The sequence below is a fragment of the Pagrus pagrus genome, assembly GCF_965226575.1.
Source record: "Pagrus pagrus genome assembly, chromosome: 8".
In the NCBI taxonomy this organism is placed as follows: Eukaryota; Metazoa; Chordata; class Actinopteri; order Spariformes; family Sparidae; genus Pagrus; species Pagrus pagrus.
Genome location: NC_140192.1, coordinates 5,566,558 through 5,592,585, shown reverse-complemented (window position 1 = coordinate 5,592,585; position 26,028 = coordinate 5,566,558). Strand labels below are relative to the sequence as shown.

At 39.3% G+C, this 26,028-nt stretch overlaps 1 protein-coding gene across 1 annotated transcript in view; it reads right to left on the bottom strand.

The window, feature by feature from the left end:
• Positions 1-26,028, bottom strand: part of stpg2 (sperm-tail PG-rich repeat containing 2) — a 55,934-nt gene that overhangs the window by 20,124 nt on the left and 9,782 nt on the right. The window contains exons 6-10 of the mRNA XM_084361095.1: positions 23,503-23,614; positions 18,463-18,570; positions 13,805-13,964; positions 11,596-11,759; positions 11,272-11,364 (exon numbers count right to left, since the gene is read on the bottom strand). Coding sequence (XP_084217221.1) covers positions 11,272-11,364; positions 11,596-11,759; positions 13,805-13,964; positions 18,463-18,570; positions 23,503-23,614 — 637 coding nt within the window. The remainder of the gene's footprint in view (positions 1-11,271; positions 11,365-11,595; positions 11,760-13,804; positions 13,965-18,462; positions 18,571-23,502; positions 23,615-26,028) is intronic.

Sequence of the window (26,028 nt, the reverse complement as noted above, 5' to 3'; positions counted from 1 at the left end):
CACAGGCTGTTTTTGAGGAAGGGCTGTTTTTCAGCTGACTTGTTTTATAACAGCAAGACAGCAGGGAGGTAACAATAACCAGGACTTCACAGCAAGCGAGGAAGATAAGGAAAGAGAGAAAAAGAATTTCACCGAGCGTATGTGATCTTTTCCTCCAAGCAATAACTTAGAGAGCATCCACACATCATAAAATCTGAAAGTGCAACACAGACAAGTTCTCCATCTGTGCCCTATCACACATTTTAAGACTCGCTTGTTCTGTCTCTCTTTTCTCTTGTCTCTTCCTCTGTTGCTCATGCATGCATCCAACCATTTATTCCAGTCGCTGAAGCTCTCCTTTTATTGCCTACGTGGTCTCTACTTTCACTCATCTCTGACTTCACCTCCCCTGCTCCTCCCAGTTGCGTCTTTGTAAATCAAAACAGATTTGAAACTACGCACTTGAGCTATTAAAAGATGTCAACATTATGTTTTTAATTAGATATGAATCACTTAATCTGAATCTGTCCCGTGCAAGGCAGGAAATTAAGCTCAGAACAGCTTAATTAGAGGACAGGTGAAGTCAAAAGTGGGCATCAGTCATTAGCAAGAGGCAAATTAAAAATCTTGTAAAAGATTAATACTCATAACTCCATTAATATACAGTGTTTTGTTGACTCATTCATCCATAAAGACTCTGTGGCTCTACAACAACATCACACTACTTCCTTTATGGCTCCCTATTGGAGAAATTACAACATCCACCAGAGGCCTTTGTCATTTTGTGGCATTTGTTGAAACAACCAGTGTTGTTGAAGAGTATGGTCTCTAAACTGCTGTATAATCTTTCAGCATATTAATACTCTGCCTTGATTTTAATCACCCAGTGGCCTTTTTCCGAGCACCGCCATCACGACAAAGATTAGTTAAGAGATGAAAAATAATTAGTATGTCATTCGCTGTGTGCAATTCTTCAATACTGTGTAGGCGTCATGAACATTGCAGCCTCTAGAAGTCACTGGCAGAACTTGTTCTTTTATCTCTCTGTCGATCATCATCCATCACGCAGCCTTTCTCTATCTCTGTTAGCTGATTAGGCCATTATATAATCTGAGCATCAGACTTCAATAAGACCCAGCAAGCTGTTTGAATCAGAGACTCACAACGCTTTTAATGGACAGCAATTTAACGACAATTTAACTGAAAAGTAAAGTGAGGAAAATAGTGAATCGTAGCCCAGACGGAGGCACTTAAGAGGTCAGACAATGGCTTAAAATAGTCTGTAAATAATACGTCTACAAGTAAAGGGAGACATACTGTACTGTGGATCGGGCAAAAGCACTGGACCTACAGCTTTTACTTCAAACACTTTTATACTCATAATTCACTCTGACACGGCCCCTGAACACACACAGGGTAGAATACACAAAAAAGTTGTCTTTAAATTATTTAAATAAAATATAGATGACATTTTTCACAGAAAACACCTTGTTGCAGCAATGCTTTTCTGTTTTTCAGCTTTTATGAATACACACACACTCACAGAGAGTTCAAGTAATGGATTGATCACTGAGACCTGCCACGAGTCAGCCGGCATTCATTGCATTAGGTGTTTTTTCTTTTTTTACAAGGACAGTGTTCAGCATTTAGCATTTTATTTGGTTGTCTCACCACTCTGCTTCACAAGTTGTGACAGAGAAGAGCAGGTCATCTGTGGGTTGGCTTTTGATTATTTTGATGGCGTTAGTGTCACAAGGTTTTGCCCCTCTACCCCAGAGACCAGGCATAGTAAACTATATTTGTCCAGGGCCAGATTTTTCTAAGTAGACACTGTGAGGGCTGGATTAATTTTCTCACAAAATTAAAGGCATTTTAATTGCTTATATCAGTGTGAACAGAGTCCTAAAAACCATGAGAAATCCCTAAAGACAACTAAACAGAAAACACTCAGAGACCTCTGTCAAGGAGGCAGTCAGTGCTTCATACAAAAACCAAAAGGGCACCTACCAATAAATGACTCTTTTTCTCAACAAAAAACTCCTCTTCGCAGGAAGCAAACAAAATGACTCAGTTTGAGACTCAAAACAAGAGTTGGCCAAAGAAAATAAACCCAGGAAATGTCTCTTGAAATGTCTCGACCGTGCACTGGTGTCAGATCCAGGAAGTCGCTAGCCTGGGAGCTGGGTGGTTTTCATGGTTGGGTCCACATAGTAGAAAGGATGGAGTAGGATCTGATTCTGTAGCATGGGTGAACCATGAACTACAGACCTTTTGGCTCATTTCCTGGGGTTTGGCAAGCTAACTGACAAGCTAATCATTCTCAGGACGGACTGGGCCTTTCCCACTGGCAAGTAATGTTAGATGCCACATTTTCTGAATTTAATAATACTCTGTATGTTGATAGGGAGGCTTTGGCAGGCCGGATGTGGCACATGGTTATTGAGCTAGATCACAAAGTAAATTTTAGAGGCAGTAGCAGAGGCAGAGATTGCGGCCACTTGTGACTTTTAACACAGTGCTGTTTTCTGTCTGAATGCCCAGTTAGTGCAAACGGAGTAGTGTTTCTTCTGTCTTTCAATAGAGCGAAGTCTATTTGGCTTAAATATTATCCTAAATATTAGAGTTAAACTATTCAAAATACAGTTTCACTATCACTTTAAGTGGCGATAGGTAGCCAGATGGGTAAATCAGCTGACAGAGAGGCAAGCAGCCACATACACACATTAGCAAACTGACTGACTCATGCACAAAATAAATAGCATTGCCTGTCATTTTCTTTTTTATTCTGTTTACAGCTAAGAGAAAATGAAAGCGAGTGGGCAGGATGAAGAAGAAACCAAAAGAAAGAAAATGGGAGTAAAAAGCTCTTGTCAGAGAAACTAGTCAATACAGCTACTGGATATGACAGCACCACCGCTCTACTCCCCCCCAACTCTCTTCTTCAAATCTCTCTATCCATCACGTTTATGAATTGTTCAGGCGAATATTGAGCAGAGCATGATGGGAGTGTTACTGTCTGAAGCCTCAGGGTGGAAGTGTCACGAAGCACTCCTTCTCATTCGGTCACTTAATTGTGCATGTGTGTGTCTCCTTTATATGTGGTACTTTACTGTTAATATGTATGCATGCGTGCATATAAATACTGTATGTACATTCTGATTGGATAAATACATGTGTGTATTTGTATATGGACACATTTTGAGTGGGTCACTTCCTCTGCATGTGCTCTAGTGTATGCGACCACGCTTGAATTCTCACAGGGACTCACATCATCATCATTACCCTGACAGCTGACAGTAAAATCCATATCAAATCTATAACTCCATTTTCCTGTTTTTGTTCCTTTTCTTTCATCACTCGACTCCCTTGTCTCCCATAAATAGAGGCCGCACCATGACATGCCATTAGCTGTCCATGGATATTTCATAAAAATGCAATGAAACCCAGAGACAAAAAGTCAATAAGTGACAAACCCTCGGCCACTGCATATTTTCCTATTCAAGATACTTATATGTATCTTGCCTATGGCGTTACCTTCCATGGAGCTGTCACACACTTTGTCTGACTCAAATGGCTTTTACTTATTTATCACCTTTATCTCTCTGGGGGAGACTGAAATGTCTCACTTCTGCTCATTGCTTTCTGTCTTTCCATCGTTCTTTCTTTCTGTCTTCATTATGTTTTTCTCTCTGTGTTGTCGGCCTCTCTTTCTATCTGTCCCTCATTCCTTCTTCCCTCTGTTTTACGCCCTTTCATTTTCAATTTAATTTCACCTCCTTGCCTTCATTTTGCAGAGCAGGGGGTGATGCTGCTCTTCAGTTTGATAAATGTATGTTTAGCAAACACTCTAATTATCTTAACCCAAGCTAATAAGATAGATAATTACACATTATACACAGAGGCTTTCTCTCTCTTTCTTCTCTTTGCCTTTCCTTCATTCCCTCCCACTGCTTCTTCCATTCAGTTTCATCTCCCCTCTCTTTTTGTGTCTTCGTCATTGTGTGTGGCTCTATTTCTGAGAGCAATGTGGTGTTTTTCCACTTGTAATTGACATTATTGAGGTTTCCCTTGACTGCGTCAGGCCTTGTGAAAGATGTCTGTCTGTCTGTCTCTGGACCAGAAATACAATACAGTCGCTACTGAATAGGATTTTCGTGTTGGATGTGACTTATATGAATGGAACCGGCACTGGAAACAGGTAGGAGGGAAAACACAAGAGTCCAGTCTCCACAGAGCCCACACAGCTCCTACTGAATTACATTTTTTGGGAGTTGCACAATAACAATCGCTGGACTCTATTCACCTATAGAGCTACCTCACATAAAGCAACTCCTAACACAGATGCATTATTCGGCCTTCACAATAAACAATTTTTGTAATCAAATTACCACGATTCCGGCATATGTGCCTTATTGCCTGTCAATCCAGGTTATAATTGTGCATTAGTAAGTAATGAGTGACTGTTCGACAAGAAACTGCTAAAAATACTTTATATTTGTTGCCATGGCAGTGGAAGTCAGCATATTACCTCTACAATCAACAGCGAGAGTTGCCAAGTGAAGGATGGAAATGTCTCCTGTGTGAGGTGCCTCCTTTTTCTATTTGTTTTTATTATTATTTCCACACCGGTGGAGTATTATGAATCCTGCTTCCAATCACTGTCAGTGGTAAATGTAATAAAAGCCATGTTTCAATATCGTCTGTCTGATTCCATCAAGCCAGTTACACACTGAGGAAGGAGAATTATGAAGTGTTGTTCATTGTCAGCGTCACAGATATTAGTGCAGATAAACTGGAAATTTGTTTGACTGGCAGAGACATTATTACTTGGATACATCTGCTTAAAATGAGATGCCTTGAGACATCAGACAAGCTTAAAAAGAACTGTGCAAATACTTGGCTTTTGTATCAGAGTAAACCCGAAAATGTTTATATTTGTATTTGCTGATGTTATTGAAAACTTTTATTATTGTTTGAGTTATTTTTAAAAATGTGATATCAGGCACTATAAATACTCGTACAATATTATCCTGTATATTATGATCTAGTGTTGTTTGAGTGAACCCTTCATTTCACACTTGATTCCCTGTATTTGCCTATCAATCACATGTAAACAAAGTACTGTATGTGTAAATTATAACTAGATTAGCATTTTTGTATGTGACTGTATTGAGTTGTTTCCACTGCCTTTGCAGCATCATCTGGAATGGTAAGACAACAACCCGCATGATCCCACACTACTTCAGGACAAAATCGATCGATGGCCCAATCCCAATGTCCACAGACTCACATTGTTTGAGGCACGTTCCCGGGAAGTCTGCGAGGGCTTAGGGCTGTCTCACTGTCAAATCGTTGAAGTGCATCAAGGCTCACTCGCAGACATTTTGAGCCCTGTATGGCCACTTTCTGTAAGTCTGCATTTCTGCAGACTTCGCCAGAGGGAATTACCCAAAGTTCATAGTGTTGTAACGTTTGCCACAGGGTTACCTTGGGTCACCACGGGAAGCCTGAAACATAAGATCTGACATTTTCTCCTAGAACTGATTCTCTACTTAAAGTAACTCTACCAACTTTACACATTAAAGTGTGTTTACAGGTCATGGTGAGTACTACTACTACATTTATGTATAAAGGAAAAGTTGCATGGAATAAAAAAGGCAATATCTGCGTTAATGCAGTATGGATTTTAATCATTTGTTTTGGACTGTAGTAGTAGTACTCCTCAAGCCCTGTGAACACACTTTGGTGGAGTTACCCTTGAAATCACTCAGTTTATTAAAGCTTTTGAAACATTACAGGACTTATTTTCTGAAAACACTGACTGAATATGTTTCTATTTCTGGATATTTGTGCTCCTGTTTTCATGTTTTTATTATCTTTACATAAAATAGTCCCAAACCCACAAGGTAAAAAGAAATGTAGCATTCCTATTAATACCATTTTGGCCTCTTGAAGCCTCGCTCAATCAAACATTAACCAGGTGACGTCAGCAAGTTTGAGAGGGTTCAGGGATTTCGGCCTTCGGTGGGACATTGGGATTAGGTCCATGTCTTTTGTTTGGATTGTTCTGATTGAGAGATCCCTAGTGCCAGGAAATACGTAACTGTGCTTTTAACTCACTGCCCACAATTCACTGAAGTGCACTCAAAGTGAAAGTGCACTTATTAAAGCTATTGGTAACACCTCATAATTGAACCAATGTCCTCGCCATTGACAATCTCACTGAGTAAAACAATAACCATCCATCAGGACCTCGATTCATCTCAACATCATTGGCAGCGGAACAAAATCGACCACAATGACGAAAGACAGAAACACATTGGTAAAAACTGACTGACCTGCAGACAAAACAGCCTGTCCAGCCTCTCTGCTGTCGCTTCAAGGGACAGGGCAATATTTCACTGATCCATAGACGAGAGGAATTCCACTGCCTCAGGGTAAAACACAGGTCCAAATTTAATTCCACCCTTATTCTTTCCCAGCGCTGCCTGGGGGTATCCCACGACCTCCACAACAGAAAGGTCATTATCGGGACGGCTTGGCCGGGAGGAAGGAGGAGAAGGAAAGAGATGGAGAAGGGGGAATGTGGAAAGTGGGGTAGAAGGAGGAAGGATAGAGGGATGAGAGGACAAGAAGAGAAAGAAAAGAGTGGAAACACAAGAAAAAGAGCAGTGGATTAGAGAACTCTCATTTAAGTTAAGCTCTACTCATAGTCGTCTCTTCTTTCAGATCCGTTATCTCTCAACAACGTGTCTGATTCTTTCTTCTCCACAGACAGGTAATCTACTCCTATCAGATCCAGACCTGTAGCTAAAGTACAGATCTGACATGGCTTCAAATATTTGAACTAGTTGAGGTGTGTTTGATTTAGACTGTCAGAAATGTAAGCATCCTCTGAAAGATAAGAAAAATCCACCTAAATAAATCATGCCATGCCTGTTATTTCAATATGTATTGAGCCAGTGTTTGACAATCTAACCATTATAGAGAGGATTTGGGAATAGGCAGATTTGAAATGTGTCAATAAAATAAATTAAATAAACTGGACTTTGCCTTGAAACAAAGAAACACTGACAAACTAAAGATCTTGAATATAGACAGCAGAGCGGCTAATGGCAAAGACAGACGAAAAAAAGTAATACATATCTTCTGGTAGTCAGATAAGAGGTCTCCCCGTTGTGTTTAAAACAAGACAGCTTCTATCATTTCAACTGACATGATAAGTCTTTTATATTTCGGACTTCAAAAGCCATGCAGTGTGAATAATTCCTCCAATAAAATGTCGACCTCTACCGCTAGATAAAGCTTTTAAGTGAAAGTACAGAGGACATAAACTTCCAAGCATGAAACAGATAATAATAATACATGATTTCTGCCGCTCTTCTTTTCTTTCTTTTTTCCCGTCTTACTCCCTTCACATGATCATGATTGTTTCCTGATTAGACACTTTTAATATCCATCCCAGTGGGGAACTCACTGTTACCAGGGATACAGCCTAGGCTGCGGCGCGGTATGTGGCTAACTGTTACAGCTAAGACGTCCCTGTGTGATTTTTCATTAACTGGTCATAAAGGAGGCTCTGTGTGGAGCCATTATAAGTGGCCTCAGATCTTCTCCACAGAGCACTCAGAGGTACTACCCAGACAGAAGGAGAGTGAGACTGGCAGGGATATGTGGAGGTAATATTGTGTCTCTAAAGCACAGTTCCATAAACTATTGTTTTCTTTTCCGTATTTTGCCCCATTTTCTCCAAACTCTGCATCGGTCCTTGTCACGACTAGCCATGCTGTTTGCCCATGGAGAGCTGCAGACAGACGTGTGCTACCTCCGTGACACATGGTGCCACCAGCCGCTTCTTTTCACCTCGACCTCGCCAGCTCCCCACCCGCGACTGCGGCCAATTATGTTTGTGGGAACACAAAACCAAGCTGGAGGTGCTGCTGCTGGGAATCGAGCCAAGTTAAAGCCATTGTTAAATATTTAATCACCCTGTGCGTCTGGCATATAATGAAAGTCTACCACTGATCATTTGAACTTGAAGCCTTTCAACTTCCAGATCCATACTGTAGCAACACTGCATCAGTGCAAGATAATGTGAAACACAAACATTACGTGGACTGTGTATAGTATGGCTGTCAAGTTTTCTACCGTCTACATTAGGATTTAGTACACTGAGAGTTCAGAGTGAGCCCGATTATCCATCAGCACAATATACTGCAGCCTGACAGAAAACTACACCGAGCCATTGTCTTGAAAAATGGCAAACAGTGCAGACAGATATATGAGGTAGAGACTATTACAGAGGCGAGCAGCACCAAAATTCTCAGTTTTCTAATGAGCATCATCTGCACGCCTGATTTAATTTGTGATATGCACAAAATGTGACTGATCCACATGATCAGAACACATAAACAGCATCACACTAACAATAAACGTATTAATACACAAAAGTTGTCCAAACTGACAAAAAACTGAGTGTATAAACTGCAACAGATGTCATCCCGTCCTCATCAAGAACATTTTATGGCATAAATTTTCTACTATGCTGGGCTCAGCAGGGTTGCTCAGGGTATAAAGTAACCCTGACCTCTCACCTCACTACATCCGAAAGCAAGAGGATTTGAAAGATTGCTGATATACAACATTAGTATGCCCACCTAGTACTGCAATTGTGATATTTTTGCATGTTACACCTGCATATTTCCTCATTCGCTAGGGCAGTAGTTCTCGATCCTGCTGCTCTGTACCCAGAGTCCTGCTGCTTTTATGTCCTACCAGGTAGTTAATTGCATTCACTTGGTGTCCGAGGTGTAAATCGCTCCCTGATTAGACAGCAGGAATGAAAACCAGCAGGACTCTGTGTCCTGATGGTGAGGACTGATAAAAACTGGACCTGGTGAGACCTAAGCTCAGCTGTTTTCTAACTTTTGAAACATCATATTCACAAATGCACTTTTTTTATTAGAAAGACTTTTAAATAACTTTCAGGAAGAAAGCTTAAGGGTCATTCAATACTGGATCCCTGAAGCATTTCTCTCTTTATTGTTTAAACAACGTGTAAATTATAAACCTGTTTCCTGGATGGAAAAAAAAAATCACATTTCCCTAGTTAGATTTATCCTGAAGAAATCTGATTTCCTGTCAATGTATACATGAAACTGGGTTTATGAAAGCCTGAAGAACTATAAATAAGTTGTTTGGTTGGAAAAACAACAAAAACTCCCTGCCAGTCTGTCACACACTCCCGAAGCAGCGTCTTCTATCAGTAATGCAGTTCACAAGGGCAAGTTATACTTCCAAAATAAGGTTCGATTAAACATGTAGCATGCTTACCAAGCTACTTTCTTGAGTGAATGTGAAGGAACTCGCTTGCTGTGATGTTGCCAATGTTATGTTCACGGTATCAACGTAGTATATAACTGAGTGAGAGGTATGTATGAAAGCTACAAGATGACAAACTAAACCCAATGATGTGCAGCAGTGCACCTACAATTTACAATTTTCTGCCCTCTGTGATAAGTGTCGAATTACCCTTTAAACTCTGTCTTTCTAGAGCGCTGCATAGTTTGCAGTGTTGAGATCAGTTGTGGAGACCTTTGCCTCAAGATTTAGATAACACTTCTAACCTTTGCAGTTAATCAGAGTAAACACCAGCTGGTACCCAGAAGGGTACATGAAAATACAAATTGTGTACCTTGAATATTAAAATGCTGTAGCATACACTTTAGCAGCAAATTTACATAATTGTCTCCTGGAACATTCTTTCACTACTAGAGTCCGTAAGATTTAATCGCTAACCCTCACATCCAGCTGCTTCTCTGTGTTTCTTCATTAGCACATTATTTATATGCAAGTAAACACTGTCCTGTGTCACACAGGGCAAAGAAATCCACCTTCCCAATCCAAACACTGTCACTGTTTCAAATGTTGCCAGTATTTACTTGCTGACATTAACATTCAGTATTCTATGCATAATGTGTTAATCAATGTAAAAGTGTCAAGACAGCCGTTTTAGTAATTTTTCAAATAAGTGCTAAATAAAAATGGTCCCAATCATAAAAAAGCACCAGAAAGACAGAGTTTACAGTGTATTCAAAGTTCACTTTGGCTGTGTTGTCACCATCTTATAGCAAGCAGCTTGTAACTAATGTACCAAGATGATAATCATCTTTGAAGAATATGAAATTAAAAATATTTCACTATTACTGAACAAAACAGAAAAAAATTTGAAACCAAAAAATCCACACTGAAATCATAAATCAAAGTTCCCCTTTTGGTTATAACATTCCTCCACTTTCATTTTAGTTATTGACATTTGTCCTTTGTTGCCTTTTTTGTTTATGCCTCCAGTTTTTTTGCAATTACGCTGTGGAAATGTTCAGGTCTTGACAGTGCGACAAGTGGTTCAACTTTTAATTTCCCTCTACCAACTGTATCATAACTGAAACTGATGATTTCAGCAGCACGCATGAAAAAACCGGCAGCGCACCAGAAAAAAGAGACAGCAAAATAGAAACTTTAATTGGTGAAATGAGAGTGGATAACATTGCAGTAAATATGGGATCTTTTTTTAGATTAAGTCTAGATTTGTCTGTTGAGGTAATTTCTCTCTCAATTAAATTTATATGACACAAAAAGATTGTGTGCAATAATACTAAGACACTAATTGCTTATTCCATAAAGATCCATTTTTACAGTTTTATAAATATTGTTGAAATTCAGGTCTGTAATGAAAAAGTTATCCTGCAGGTTTCAGTAAACTTTTAATTATAATTTATAGAAAACCTTTGGAATAAAAAAAGGCAAATAAGTCTTTTAAAATCCAATTAAATAAAGTTATACTATAAGTGGAAAGAGTTAGGTATGTAAATATATTACATTAACATCAGCTTGAGTGGAATAAAGTCAGGAAAGTGGGCGAGAGAGAGGAACAAAAGGGAGAGAAGTACAGGAAACTAATTATCCCAAATTGTGACCTGTTTTCTTCAGCATAAATGAGCATTAGGAGGAAGAGGAAGGGAAGAAAAGAATCAGCCAAAGAAAATTAACTGCTGGAAAACAGGACCCATGGCATAGTGGGTCAGATGCTACCGCTGCGATGGCCCATTTTTGAAAGTTAACAACTTGGCATGTAAGGCTGTTTTGCCCCATCTCAGACTCTTCTGATAAGTAGGTTTCAACAGCTTTACAACAGCAACATGTTGTGAGGATAAGAACGAGTCGTGAGACAAAGACAACTCCAGGGGAAACTGAAGCCAAAGAGCCCGAGGGAGAAGAGGGAAAAAGACTTACTTTAGTCAGCAGTGATGACAGCAGACGTTCAGTGGCTGATCTGAAAACCGCTGTGGGCTTCTTTTTGTAGTGCTCCTCTGTCTGCTTTTCTGCCTGAATGCAAACACACAGGATTCACACACATACATACTACAAAGAGGGACAAAGTCAAAATAACAGAACTTTCTATCAAGTCAATGTTTATTCATATAACTCATCTCATCTCTCATCTCAGCTGTACCCTTAGATCTTAGCTTTACATTTCAGCCTAATACATATCAGGACATGTATCTCTAAAGAGAAAAAGGAAAATAAATTAATGACTATGTTGACGGATCTTCCTACCTCATACTGTCCTGGACTTGGGACCATTATCGATTCCTTGTTGTGGGGGAAGGAGCTGCGTTGAGCACTAGAGCCAAAGCCTCCCTTCATATTTCTCTCTAAAAACGCCTTTTTAAAACTCTCCCGGGCTAATCCATGCTCAAACACATTATAGGACCCCGGACCTACAGAAAGTTAAAAAAAGGTGGGATTATTGTATGTATTTGTGTTGTGTTTTATACTGTCCTGAGATAAAAAATGGTCTAAAATAACACCCTGAAGTTTTTACTTTCCCTCAGACCTATTAGTTTTGTCCAAACCTCCATGATGATGTGAGAAATTTAAACAGACCTCCAGTGAAGCGGCAGATATTAAGACACATGCCGTGTAGGTGTAACTGTGGCTTAGTGTACATTCTGGCAGTGTGTGTAGCGTTGGTGAAGTGTTGGCTTGCACTGAAAATGACGCATGCGCTACACCTGCGCTCACTAATTTCATGTGGAGAGACTCATGCTTCTCTGCTATTTTAGTTTCCTCCTCAACACTGTGTCCGCACGTGTGAATACCTGCTTTGGTAACAGATTGAGGGAAAATGCTCAAAAACACAGAGGAATGGGTCTGCATTTCTAAGAGAAAATCCTGTATATTCCAACTCAACAGAAGACTCACAAGCAGTTTGAGAACCAAGCAAATGAAAAGCTTTTCATCAATTTGATATCACTTATTTTTTTGGGGACCAAAAATATGCACAAGGCCAAAATAAAACTTCCGATACCTCACAGAATATACAATCAAGTGAAACACTAAAATATCCCAATATCCCTAACTAATTTTGAGTAGTGTATATTCATGTATACTTCATGTAGAATATTTATATAAATATTACACAAATACAGAAAATACAAGCTAACATAGAAATGCAACATATAAAGGGCAGCACTAATGAGAAACACAACATGACTGACTTTTAAGTGATTTTTTTCCCTGCAACAAAATGTTGAAAAACGCCATGTAACATAACGTATGAAAACTCTTGCAATGTTACAGAAAATGAGCAAACATTTCTGGATCTGTCACGTTATCCAATTCACACCAAGTTAATGGGGTCTATTCTGCACTGAGACCCATCCTCCATCCAAGTTTTGTTGAAATCCATTCAGTAGTTACAGTATAATCCTGCTGACAAACCAACCAACAGCAAACGAACACTTGTGAAAACATAACCTCCTCCGCGGAGGTAACATCTACAACAAAGCACCAAAATACAAGTACGCCATCTGTCCAGTGCCTAATGAGATAATTAGCCATGTGGTTGTACATCAAAACCTCCTTCAGACCTGAACTTGATTAATCATTGATTAATAATGATTGTTTAATACAAACATTAAGTCTGTACAGACAAATCGTGGAACGCTCCCAGATTCACTCACGACTTACAGATGTTTTGAGAAGAACAAACAGGTCCCAATGGCAGTGTGGTGCTAATATCTGACGTAATTTTGAGATAGAGGGCTGCTTTTCAATGTAATATATACAGCCAGAGGATTAATAAAAATACATACTATAACATTTTTTGGTTAAAATTTAAGATTAATATTAAATACTACTAAATTATGATGATGAATAAATAAAGCATTGTAAACCTATTTTTGGACTTTCACATTATAATTTCAACAGTTGTCGGAAATGACTCATATCTCTACAACATAATGGTTTACTCTTTGGACAATACACACACACAGAGAGACACAGACGGCACAATAGCGGAAGTCAGTCCCCTTTCAGTTAATTTCAAAATGTTAATGCAAGCTGCAAAGTAGTACTTAATCATAATTATTACTTGTGAGATTGATAATAATGGTCATGACAAGCTAGAATTTGAACTTGTAAAGGATGTGGGTTGTGTCAAATGAGGGAAAATTAGACTTTTGATTTAGACTTTAAGCCAAAAATAGATCAATAAAAAATGCTGTCCTCAGCTGACAGGGTATGGATGTTCAGAGACAGAAGAGCTAGACCCATGTTAAGAAATCTGTTTATGTGTAAGACATCTGCTGTCTTTCGCATATACAGAACAATTAAAGATCTCTGGATTGCATCTGTAAAACATATCAACATATCAAAGAGGAATATCACTTTGAACAGCAAAGACCGGCACACAGGCACACACACATACACACACAATCACACACATACTGACCAAACCAATACTGACCAAACCAATACTGACCAGGTGTGGAGCATTTTTCGTGGTTAGGAGTGAAGCGCACGGCGTTGATGCCAAATGGGCTTTTCTTCGCTCCTGTGGTCCTCTTCAGCACCTCCAGGGCACAGCGGGGGTCATTATATGAACCAACAGGAGGCGCCACTTCTTTCACATCGCTAAACCTCTAGGGAATAGACAGGTAGGGGTTAGAATACGAGTAGAAAGAGTACATGGAAAGATTAATCTAAAATCAAGTCCCTAGCTCACAATTTTTTTTGATAAAACTGAGATATAAAAAAAATGACTATCACTATCATCACCGTGAGGGTTTACAAAATTCTTAAACATGAACGTATAAAAATGGAGCCACAATTTTGATTTGATGTGTTTAACTTTAATCAACAGCGTTCAGTCCAAGCTCTCCTTTTCAAACCTCAGCTGTAGCTCAGTTCATGTAGTTCATGGCAATCTTATAGTTGCTGAGATAGTTCAGCAAAGCAATAACAAGCAAAAAGAATCAATCTATTCCAGGTGCAAAAGGTGACGTTTATGGGATTGTTGATTTTGGCTCCATACACTATGTTTATAAAAGCCTGGATTCAAGAGCAAACTCTTTCACAATTCTTTGACCAAAACTCACAACACTGAAGTGAGAGAAAGCAGAGAGGACAGAAAAGAATGAAAAAAGAAAAATGCATAAGAGGAAGAATAAATGAGAGTAAAATATATACAGGCAGAACAAAGTGGTGAGATGAGGACAGAGAAAATGAGATGGAGTAAACAGCATCTCCAACTCAAAAATAATGATACACACAATCAGGTACATAATGTTCTTTGACTGTTTTGCTGATATCAGAGCTGATTCAGCGCTGCAACTGCTCGACAGCTTCACTTCCAGGGTATAAATGTGTTTATCTGATAGCCTATTATAACAACACAGGCAATCAAGGGACCGAGGCAGATAAGTTGCCTTTTGAGTCAAAATAACTGAAGGTGAGCTGCGTTTCAATGTAGCTCTAAATTTCTCTTCAGCCTCCCACGACCGAACCATTCAGCTTCTTGTTATCAAACACAACAGAGGAATAAAACGGACTTGATTCCTCCAAATGCCAGCACGTTCATTTTAACAGTGCCATGCTAACAAACACACACACACACACACACACACACACTCACTGAGCACACCGAGCCAACAGACTCTTAGTCAGGTCCCCAGATGACATTTAAACTATAATAATGATTATAAATATAACCCATTTGTTGGAGACATGCTAATCATTGATTTGTAATTTCCATGTAAACAGAATTCAGCCTATGGACATAAAAATTGTGGAACAAGGAAAATCTTGTTAAGTGAGTAACGCAGAACTGAATTATTGAGCTTTGAGTCAAAAAGGAAAAATATGAAGAAAAGAACAAGTGAAGAAGTGTAGCTGGAGAAAGAAATGGAGAGGGAAGAAAAGTTTTTTTTTTTTTGGTTGGAAATTGAGTTATTATTTGAAGAGAAAACAGAAGGGGGGCAGGAGTTACACGACATGCTGTTTCAAGGCCAAAACAAACTGTGTTCATTCAAGAACATTTGTAGGACCGGTCTTTGTGGCCATCTGTCAATCCAATGGTGCCCTACTGGCTTTGATGAAGTCTTATTCATGGGCTCTTTTTTTTTTTTTCTTTCTCGAATCTACTGACTGAGCTCTGTTGGCACTTCACTTTAATGCTTCATCTATTCTAAAGGTGGATTTATTTGTAATGCTTCCTGTTGCTCCATTTCTAAACACATCTGATAGAAAATGAATATCATGCCCAAAGTAATTATGTTATCTATGCAAGGTGACTCTATGGGCACCATTAACATCTGTTAATGCAGATTAATGAGGCCACAGAATGATGACACAATAGAGGTGCCAACCAGAACAAAACCTCAGTTCCACTGTTAAGCTGAGTTAAGTCTAAGCGTGAAGAGACCTTCACAGGCTGTACACCTGCATATAAAGGCAAACACACAAAGACACCAAAACGGCCAAGATGCATCTACACGGGTTAAAAAAAGTTTCAAATTCATACAACTCCAACTTTCTCTGTGCCTCATTCTCTTCTGTTAGTCCATCGACTCTGTGATGTCACTGACACCCACTGAGGTACATCTGTGTTTGTGGGTGACACTGTCACACCAACACGAAAAGACATGGAGTTCTTGGTAAATTTTGAAATCCGAGACTGAGCAGTCCCAAGAACGCAGCACAGAAATATTTTTGCACACACATGGCCATGTGTATTTTTTTTTCTAACTTCTGTACAGCCAGTCTACTGTGGTAAATAAACTTAACTAGCAATCCAGGTGTCTTTCTAAGTATGCTTACTATGGAGTAATGGTGTCCTGAGCAGAGAATGAAGCATGAACTGCATGTGAGCTACAAGGTGATAAAGGGCTCCTACTTGACATAGAGTTTTCTGAAAAAATCAACAGATCTTGAAAAAAATCAGGCATAATTGGTAGCTGGTAAGTGAGAGAGTACAGTTAAAATAAATTCAAAAAATTTTTTTTTAAAAATCAGATTCTAGCGGATTTAAATATGTTTAATCTGATATTGGATTAAAGGGGATTGTTGGGAGATCTAGTGTGTATGCAATCTAGTGAGTGCCATTCTAGTTTTTTATATCAAAGGTTGTGAAGCATCAATAGAGAAGATGGCCTCCAAGCCACAAGGGACTCAAGAAAGAATGGAGTTAAAAATATTCATAAATGAGGAGAAAGAAGAAAGAAATGGAAGGAGAGTAGGGAGAAGGGAAGTAGAATGATAAATGAAGGAAAGGGGGGGATGAGTGGGGGAGCAAGGGCAAGGAGAATCGAGGAAAAAGCATGTTTTCACAAAGTGTTGGATTGATGCTTTGATATTGGGAAATTGGGGAGTCAAAGGGAGGAGAAGAGGCGAGAACTGGAAGACTCCAGCTGTTCCTCTTATCTCCCCCTCCCTCTCTCCTTCCTTCACTCCCTCGTTTCCTCTGCGTCCCTCCGCGGGGTAACAGTGTCAGATGGAACCGGACTCACAGGGAGAAGAAGATCTAAGAAAACTGTCGCTCTCGGTTCTGCATCGGAGATGACTTATGACACGTGCGCGCACACACACCCACAGACCCACAGAGTTCCTTGGTGGGTGTCGGTGACGACATCACAGGGTCGAAGCACTAACACAGCATGTGGCCAGGGAAATTAGGTCAGAGCCAACTATGACACACACACACACACACACACACAGAGAAATCAAATGAACGGCAGAATCTTGCATCAAAGATGTTCTCACCGGGGAAACTAGCAAAATATTTTGAATCAGACGTTATTAAGGTGTGTGTGTGTGTGTGTGTTTGTATACCTAAAAAAGTGTGTGTGTCCATTTGCATGCATGCTCATTGTACAAGGGAACTTGTCTTTGTTGTCTCAAAATCTGTCTGCCGATGAAATTCGCACTCGTATATGACTTTTCGTGTGTGTGTGCGCCCGTGTGTGTGCGGGTGCATGTACCGTCACATTGTGCCTGCGTGTCAGAGTGATAATTAAAACATCAGTCAGAGAAGTTTCACAGGAGTGAAGCTGTGGGGCAGTGCCACAGAGGAGTTCAGCTATTCCTGAGACGTAAAACTACACATTTTCACATCCTTCATCTCCGCTCCTCTGAGCCTCTTAATAAACTCATCTTCACCCCCATCGGAAGAAACCCTCCACTCCCAGCACATCAATTAAACAAGCAAAGCCCGGCACAGTGTCTTAGATCTGTAACTTAATCTTAAATATTCCATATTAAAATCCAGTCTCCTTTGAGAAATTGTAAATTGAATATATTTGCCTCTCGTAGATTATGTCTGAGAAGCCTTTTCAATATGGTCTGATTGTCTCTCTGTGTATAGTGCATTATGTAGAGTAATACCACTAAAATTATGGATCTGAATGTGTTTATCTTAGCTGGGTAAATCAATATTTGTGAATGATGATCCCCATCCTTGAATAAAGCCTGATCTGTGTTATCACAAACCAAAGATGCTGAATTAGTTTTAGCTAGTTTAGCTGCACTAACCAATGCTTCATATCAACAATGGATCAGACTGCTATATGCAGTATGACAGTAAAAGTCAGCGACAAACTGGTGGTGCCCGTCTTCTGTCGGGTTGGGCTGATTATCAGTAAGAAGCGTCCACACAACAAAATATAAGAAATACACAATTTAAATATAACTGAATGGGCTATCTTTGTTTACAGGTATAATGTATTTACAACTTTTTTTAGATTTGTATTAATTATATGATTTAGAATTATATTTGATACCGTCATGTTTGGCTCACGTCTTTTTTTTCTGTCGATTTACTCATCATACAATCTGGTGGAACCTCGGGTGGAAAGGTCAAAATGAAAACAGACTAAAGTAACCGGTCTTATATTTCCTAGAAAGGGATCACCTTAGAGTTTACTGCTAATGCATGCAGATACTGAATCAATACAATGCGAAGGTGAAAGCAAAAACACAAAAAACTGAAATAAACCCTGGTGAACATAAGCAGTGCTCAGTTTGTTGGAGAAAGAACTTGTTCTACACAGAACAACCTGGGTCACCTGAATATGCACCCACAGGCCTGCACACAAAGCACTGAATGACTTTACTTTGAACTGTGTCTGGTCCTGTGGATTGTACCTCAGCCTGAGAGAGGAAGGGGCAGGTGAACTTCGGCAGAATTCCACTGGACTTCACAGGCTTCTCAAACTGACTTCTGATGTGATACTGGCCCGGACCAGGGACTCCCTGATGGGAAGCAGAAAGCAGGAAATGTACAGTAAGTACAAGGTAATATGAAAAGGATCAGGAGAGAGCCTGAGGAAACGAAGAAAGCCACTGAGAGGAAATAGGAGAAAAGGAAAAAGTTGCTTTTTTGATCTATCTCTTTTGGTTGGTTATTTCCTTCTTGTAGTCGTATCCTTTTGTGTCTTGTTGTCACTTTTTACTCCCTGCTCACCTGTGTTCCCACCTGTTTCCCTCCTGTGTTCCTGCCCTCCGTCCCTCACACAAGCCTTGTTAGCACTGCCCTGTACCCAGTGTCTCTCCACCTGCACCTCATCCCCGTTAGTTTAGTTTGTATTCAAGCCTCCGTTGTTCCCTCGCTCTTTGTCATCCTAATGCTAGTCCTGTTTTCATCCACCCGTCTCCTGTTTCGTGTTTTCTGTTTTTTCCTTGGTTTATTACTTCATATTTTCCTTTTGTTGCCACTTTTTGTCATCTGCCATTTTATTGTTCGCATTTTGGGATTTTCAGCTTCACTGAGGGACTTCAGCTGATTAAAGAGGTCATATTATGTTTATTTTCAGGTTCATACTTTTATTTGGGGGTCCTAGTAGAATAGGTTTAAATACAAAAAACACATTATTTTTCTCTTATGGTGCACTGCTGCAGCGTCCCTTTTCACACCGTGTCTTGAACGCTCCCTTTTAGTGACGGCGTGAGACATCTTACCTCTGTTCAATCTTTGGCGAAAGTTGAACGTGTGCATTACTCAACGGGCAGCATGTAGCCAAACAGAGGCAGAGTAGGGCGGGTCATGCTGAGCAAGGTAGTGTGATCTAAAATAACACGACTACAGCAGTAGCAACTGTATATCACACAGTATGTGCATATGTTGTATAATATAAAATATATAATATATATATGTGTAATATTGACTTCAAACCAGGGGTTTCAGGCAGTGCTGGAGGAGTGTTTTCTGTGGGAGAGAGAAACTTCTCACTTTGCGGACCTTTTACATGCACAAAAATGCTACATAACACAATAAAGGATAGGCAAAAAGCCCAAAAGGCATTATATGACCTCTTTAAGCTCTCACATTTTGTTTTACTACTTTCCTGCCCATGTGTCTTGCGTTTGGGTTCTTTCTGTGTAATTTTGACAATAAAGACTATTATAAAGATGAAATTAATGAAAAACACAGCAGAGAAAAATTAAACAACACCACATGAGTGAGCAACCTGTGAAATCAAGCAGAAAAACCTTATTAAGATAGTCATTTTCTTTCTTCACTCTGCAATTAGGCCATTTATGCTGTTACAATCACTACTTCTATTGGATGCTTGTCTATATCTGTTTTATTCTTAGTTTTTATGCCTCTATTATATTATTGGAGTGATGGATTAAGTGTTTTAGTCCTCAAAAGCCTAACCAGGGACAAGGGCTACAAATTAGCCATGGCTAGAAGTCCTATATACAATGCATAGGTTGCATTTTATTTAGGTATAACATGCCTATATGTATTGTCCCTGTTAAATAAACTGATAAATAAGTAAGTAAATAAAAACAGACAGACAGCTGGAAAAGAGCAAACAACACATGCGCATGTTTTTTCTTTTCATAGTTACAGGAACCAATTATGTCATGTGCCAACTCAGGACCGTTGCACCATTTCAAATAATTACTGTAACTAGCAAATCAGTTAAGGAAGCACAGTCACTGAGCTGCTGACAGTCTGCGGTAGGGAAACGGACACACAAACACACACACATATATTTGCACATTCCCTAGTGCAGACTCAGAGCCAGGACATTTTGTTATTTGTGGTAAACCCACAAGGTTGCTGGGCCAGAGGTGGGTTAATTAGGTCTGCAGTAATACAGCCTGGATTTTTTGTAGAGATTGTAAACATTTACACCCAAATCTTGAGGGGGAACAGTGGTGAATTTCTTCACAATCTGTCCTCCCTATGCCTTGGACAGCTCAATCTTTATTCATGAACATTGACTACAATATGTTCTTGCCAGAAACAAGTTTCTTGTCCTCCGAATCTGAAATGTCACACACTGACAAACAGCATGTTGATGTACAGAACAGCTGCCACTGACTTTTCTTAAGATAAAATTTTAAAAGTTTTCTGGAATACAGGGAGCAAGACCACATATTTGATCTTATTGATTGTGTTCAGCTCTGTGCCATGCCCTCTCAATGTCAAATAAGGGTCAATAAGATTTTGAGCCGCGAAACTATGTTCGCAGATAACGTCAGTGCCTGTAGCTATAGATCACCCTTTGTACTCTGCATGAGAAATTCAAGATGCTAATATTTGGAAAAGATTTGTGATCATAAAAACTCAAAGTTTGGCTTTTGGTTATAAAAGCAGGGCCAAAATATGTATTTACTCAAATTTGTGCGTGCATGTGTAAGGAGTTTTATGCACAGTTTTCTACTTTGAATTTGTAAGCAGTTCTCATAAAAGCATTTCTGTCGATATTTTTCTTTTTCTTCCCACAGGTCTACTGAGGATAATATACTGTACAACCACAGGCTTAGAAATAATCTCCGAAAACCTTTTCATAAATTCACAAATGTAATGACCATTATTTAAGCCAATACTTAGCATAATTAGACTAGGTTTAACTTGATATATTATAAAACCAATGTGTCTCAGTTGTTTGGTCAGATTTAATGTAGCTAATCTTAGATCCAGTATTGTGTCAAGTTATTAGTTATTTTCCTCTTTTTCCCCTGTGGGAGCAGTACTACTTCCCCATTTCTAAAAAATAACAATTGCTGCAACCATAACAACACCATCCATGATGATGTTAACATGGAATATACAACATTTTAAAGATGGACTGACAGTGAACCTCATTTAAAGAATAATATGAGGAGTTGTATTGGCACAACTCCATCTGTTTTACTTTAGGTTGCAGGGATACACATGATAGTAGTTTGCTAAAGTGGTTTGCTCAGTTGTTGCCCCTGCCATGGCAGGTTTCCTATTTAATGGGAAAATCCTACACACAGAGTCTCAAACTCTATGGGACACCAGCAGCCCCAAGCCATTAAAGGCAGACTGTCGGCTGATGTCAAGGAAGCAAAGGTGTTTGTCCTGAGTGTCCCCACTGTGGGTAATGACCCATCTGGTCAGTGCATGTGTGTGTGGGAGTACATGCAAGTTGTGGTGTCAGGTACTAATGATGACGGATGGAGGTGCAGTCATCACCGTAGGAGGTCCAAATACAGCATGGTGCACATATACAAGCCTACACAGAAGGCAAATGTGTGACTCAAAGTCACAGGACAAATTATTGCATGTTGCTTTAGTAGTCATATAACATAAATAAACAAATGCTAACATATGTCATATATGATGATCTCTGTCAAATGAAATAAACCAAAACCTAAAAGAGAGCGCCAGCAGATGAAATGTTGAAGAAAAGAGAGGACAAGAAGAGGGGAAGGCGTAGGTACAAGTCCTTGACAAACAGGATACGTTCATCTCTCCCTCCACAAATCCAGTCCCACATTTTTTAGACTCGGCCTCAGCCACTCCAACCCACCGACCGGAGGAATAAGGCATCACAAAGCATTACCCTGCCAGCACACTCAAGTTCATATGCAGGTGAGTAACTCCCTTCCACTCAACCGGCTCCAGTCTATCAGTGTGTGTTTGTATGTGTGTGTGATTGCCAGTCTGTGATCAAAGCTTATGTTCTACTGCCCTCTATGGGTGAGCAGATAAACTGATGAATTACAGTAAGAGGAGGAGGAGTTGAATCATTTCATCTTTAATCGACCGTACTTGAATAAATCCGGAATAAATCCAAAGTACTTACCTTGACTCTGTTCTCACTGTAAATCACAGTGCTCTATTATGAGTCATTCTCAATCTGCAGTTTTCAAATCCTATTGTGTTAAGAATTTATCTGAGTCAGAGTGCAGCGAAGTAAGAAGACAAGCTGCCATTGAAAAATAATGTCTGCTTCAGTATTAAAAGTCTCCTGAAACACGTCAAAGTATCAAAATGTAGCTGGTGTGTTTTAGTATGATCATCATAAGTTGGTGCTAAAATAGAAAGAAAACTGTTAACACATGAGGGTTAGAGCTGTCAGTAACTGTTGGGGTATGCAAATGTAGTGCTGTTGAAAAAGAAAATGAATTTATATATTTCTGCATATACATATCAGACAGCCGTTTTAACAACAAAAGCTCACATAAACGCCTATACGTTGCATTGCCAGCACCAGACACAAAAAGTTAGTGACTAGCCGTTGAATATGGCAGAGGTACAGTTCCCTGTTGTTGTTAAATAAGACTCTTTGCTAAACTAAGCACCATATCTACTTTAATTAGGTGATAATACGGTTATTATTCTACTAGCATCCCCATTAGCTAACGCTATGACATCAGCGTCTAACATATTTTACCACAGTTATAAACATTACATGCAGCTACAGTTACAAATTCCTTTCAAAGATCCATCATCAAATCATGAGCTCAAAGCTGAGTCATCAAATGTTTGTTCATAAAGTCAATTGTATCGAGTACTCTTAGTTCTCTCTTAGTGTACTTCTCTTAGAAGCAGCTCTGGTATCTGTTACAATAACATGATTTGGTAATGAATCCCATTCTGTAATGGAGATAGGAGATTCTCAACTGGCCTGTCTGGTCTGATAGTTTGTTAATGTCAATGTTGTCTTTGGAGCCTGTTGCACCACCCAAAAGTGCCAGAAAAATCCAATATTGCATATTTAATTGCTACTAGTGGTCATAGTGGCAACTATCCAGCAAGTTGCATGGGCTCACATTAAAGTTCTAAGTCCCCCCCACAAGGTTGGAGTTTGACATTGATCCCCAATCAATCTTTTAACTCCTACACTTCTTATTCATCTAAGTTTAACATGTCTAGCACCACGTGGACACAAACAGCCAACAAGACAAACACAAACTTGCCTTCTTTTCCTCTTGCTTGGGCAGCAGCTCGTGGTAGCGAGGGACGAAGAGCTCAGCTCTGACTCTCTGCTCCTTTTTAAGATTCACAATCTCATAGTGTGTTTCTAGGTTTCTGAGACAGACAGAGACAACAACAACAACGTCTTTTAGGATGGAAAACAGAAAAACACAGAAGAAAAAAATATACATATATATGACATATATATACCCTGATTGGCAAACTGAGACCAATACTTGGTTTTCTGTACAGAAACAAACATTGCTTCCCTATTCACCACAGAAAAATAATTCTTGAGTCAATATTTTTATCAATTCTGGATTACAGGGATGTCGACACCACTGTAAATGAGGATACGTCCTCAACGTTTTTTTCGTGGTTAAGTAAATAAATAAATACAAATACAAAATACAATACATTGAAGACAGACATGTAATGGAAAAGTAAATAGGAAGACATTAACAGAGAAAAAAACTGATGGGAGTAAAGGAAAAGAGAAAAATGAAATCAACTAGAGAAGGAGTAAAGGGAAGAACAGAAGACTGAAACAACCGCTCTGTCAGCAACTGTGTAAAGAATTCTTTTAAATCAATTTTCAATTATTTCAGTAATTACATGTGTATCAAACATAAATGTGTGGGCAGGTAAATGTCTGCCTCCACCTATGTGCTCACACTATGATTGCTCTCATGCACACTTTGCCTTCTACTACTCAGTCAATTCCTTTGTGAATAGCTGAGCTGGATGTCTGCCCGCCGATCTAGAAGAGCTTAGTGAGGCCCATCCTCCATGGAAATCTATAGAAATGCTATGTGAGAAATGTCAAACATAATGCCCTAGCAGTTGGATCAAAGCAATATTTCATTATGGTGGAGCAGTTGCTCTGTTCAGCTCACATCTCTGTAAGAGCTCAAGAGCAGTGAACTACTGAGTGTAGATGCCCTGGAGTATCTTATCTATCCTACCTCTCTTTACCCATGCTTCAAAATGTGCATTTGTGAAGGTGTTTATTCCAAATACATTGATGCACAGTGTGTGTGTGTGTGTGTGTGTGTGTGTATGTATGCACCGATGGTTATATATCAAGTTTAATTCAGTATCAGCCCTTGATAAATTTAAACTGTACTACATCAGTCTAAATATTATATGTATTTCTGAACATACCCCAAAACTCACCAAACTTGGAACATACTGTATGCCACATGTGCGCGCCGCTATCTGATTTCTAAATGATTCTGGGTGGGTGTGGCCAGGGGACTCCATAGCGCCACCTAACGTCGATTTGTCCCCGTGAACTTTTTCTCCGATCGTCTTGAAATTTACAAGAATCATGGGTCTCAGGGATTTAGGCTGGAATTATTTTTGTCGGAATTTTTCCCGCAACAGAAAGTCGGCCATCTTGAATGGCGTGCGCCGACTTTCATTTTTCTGATGCATTTTTCGGGACTTTAGGATGTTCGCAGAGTCACCATAATTGGCTTGTAGCTCCTTACCCATGACTACGTTAATTTGATACCACAACTGCCTTCATGCGCAGCACCGCCCCCTAACGCCCCCCTTTTGGCTTTTCCCATTAATTTTTTGTCTTGTTTTCACCTCGTACTTTATGTAACTTGTCCTACACATTTAACGCCACAGACTTCACACTCACTACATATCATCTTCGGACCTTGATGATGACACTTTGTGAAAAGCTTTCCCCTCCGATATACCTGGTGGGCGTGGCAGTGCAATGACCCCTTATGGCTGTTCCCATTCTGTAGGAATCCATTTATAAGCCTCGTACATGAACTAACTCCTCCTAGAGATTTTACACCACAGACTTCACATTCGCTCAGTAGCATCCCCATACCTTGATGATGACACCTTGTGCAAAGGGTATGTTTTACATCTGTTCATATTTTTTATTAATTTTTATATGTAAATATTAGCATTTTAGCTCAATAGCTTCCAGGTCATGTGATCAATTGACTCAAAATCAGTGTGGGATTATGTAACTACACTGCCTGCATGAGATACACCTCTTGTTTTTACATTTTACATCTGTTCATATTTTTTATAAATTTTTATGTAAATATTAACATGTTAGCTCAATAGCTTCCAGGTCATGTGATCAATTGACTCAAAATCATATCGGGATCATGTAACTACACTGGCTGCATGAGGTACGCCTCTTGTTTTTACGTTTTACATCTGTTCATATTTTTTTATTAATTTTTATTAATTTTTATATGTAAATATTAGCATTTTAGCTCAATAGCTTCCAGGTCATGTGATCAATTGACTAAAATCATGTCGGGATCATGTAACTACACTGGCTGCATGAGATACGCCTCTTGTTTTTACGTTTTACATCTGTTCATATTTTTTATTAATTTTTATATGTAAATATTAGCATTTTAGCTCAATAGCTTCAAGGTCATGTGATCAATTCACTCAAAATCAGTGTGGGATTATGTAACTACACTGGCTGCATGAGATACACCTCTTGTTTTTACATTTTACACCTGTTCATATTTTTTATTAAT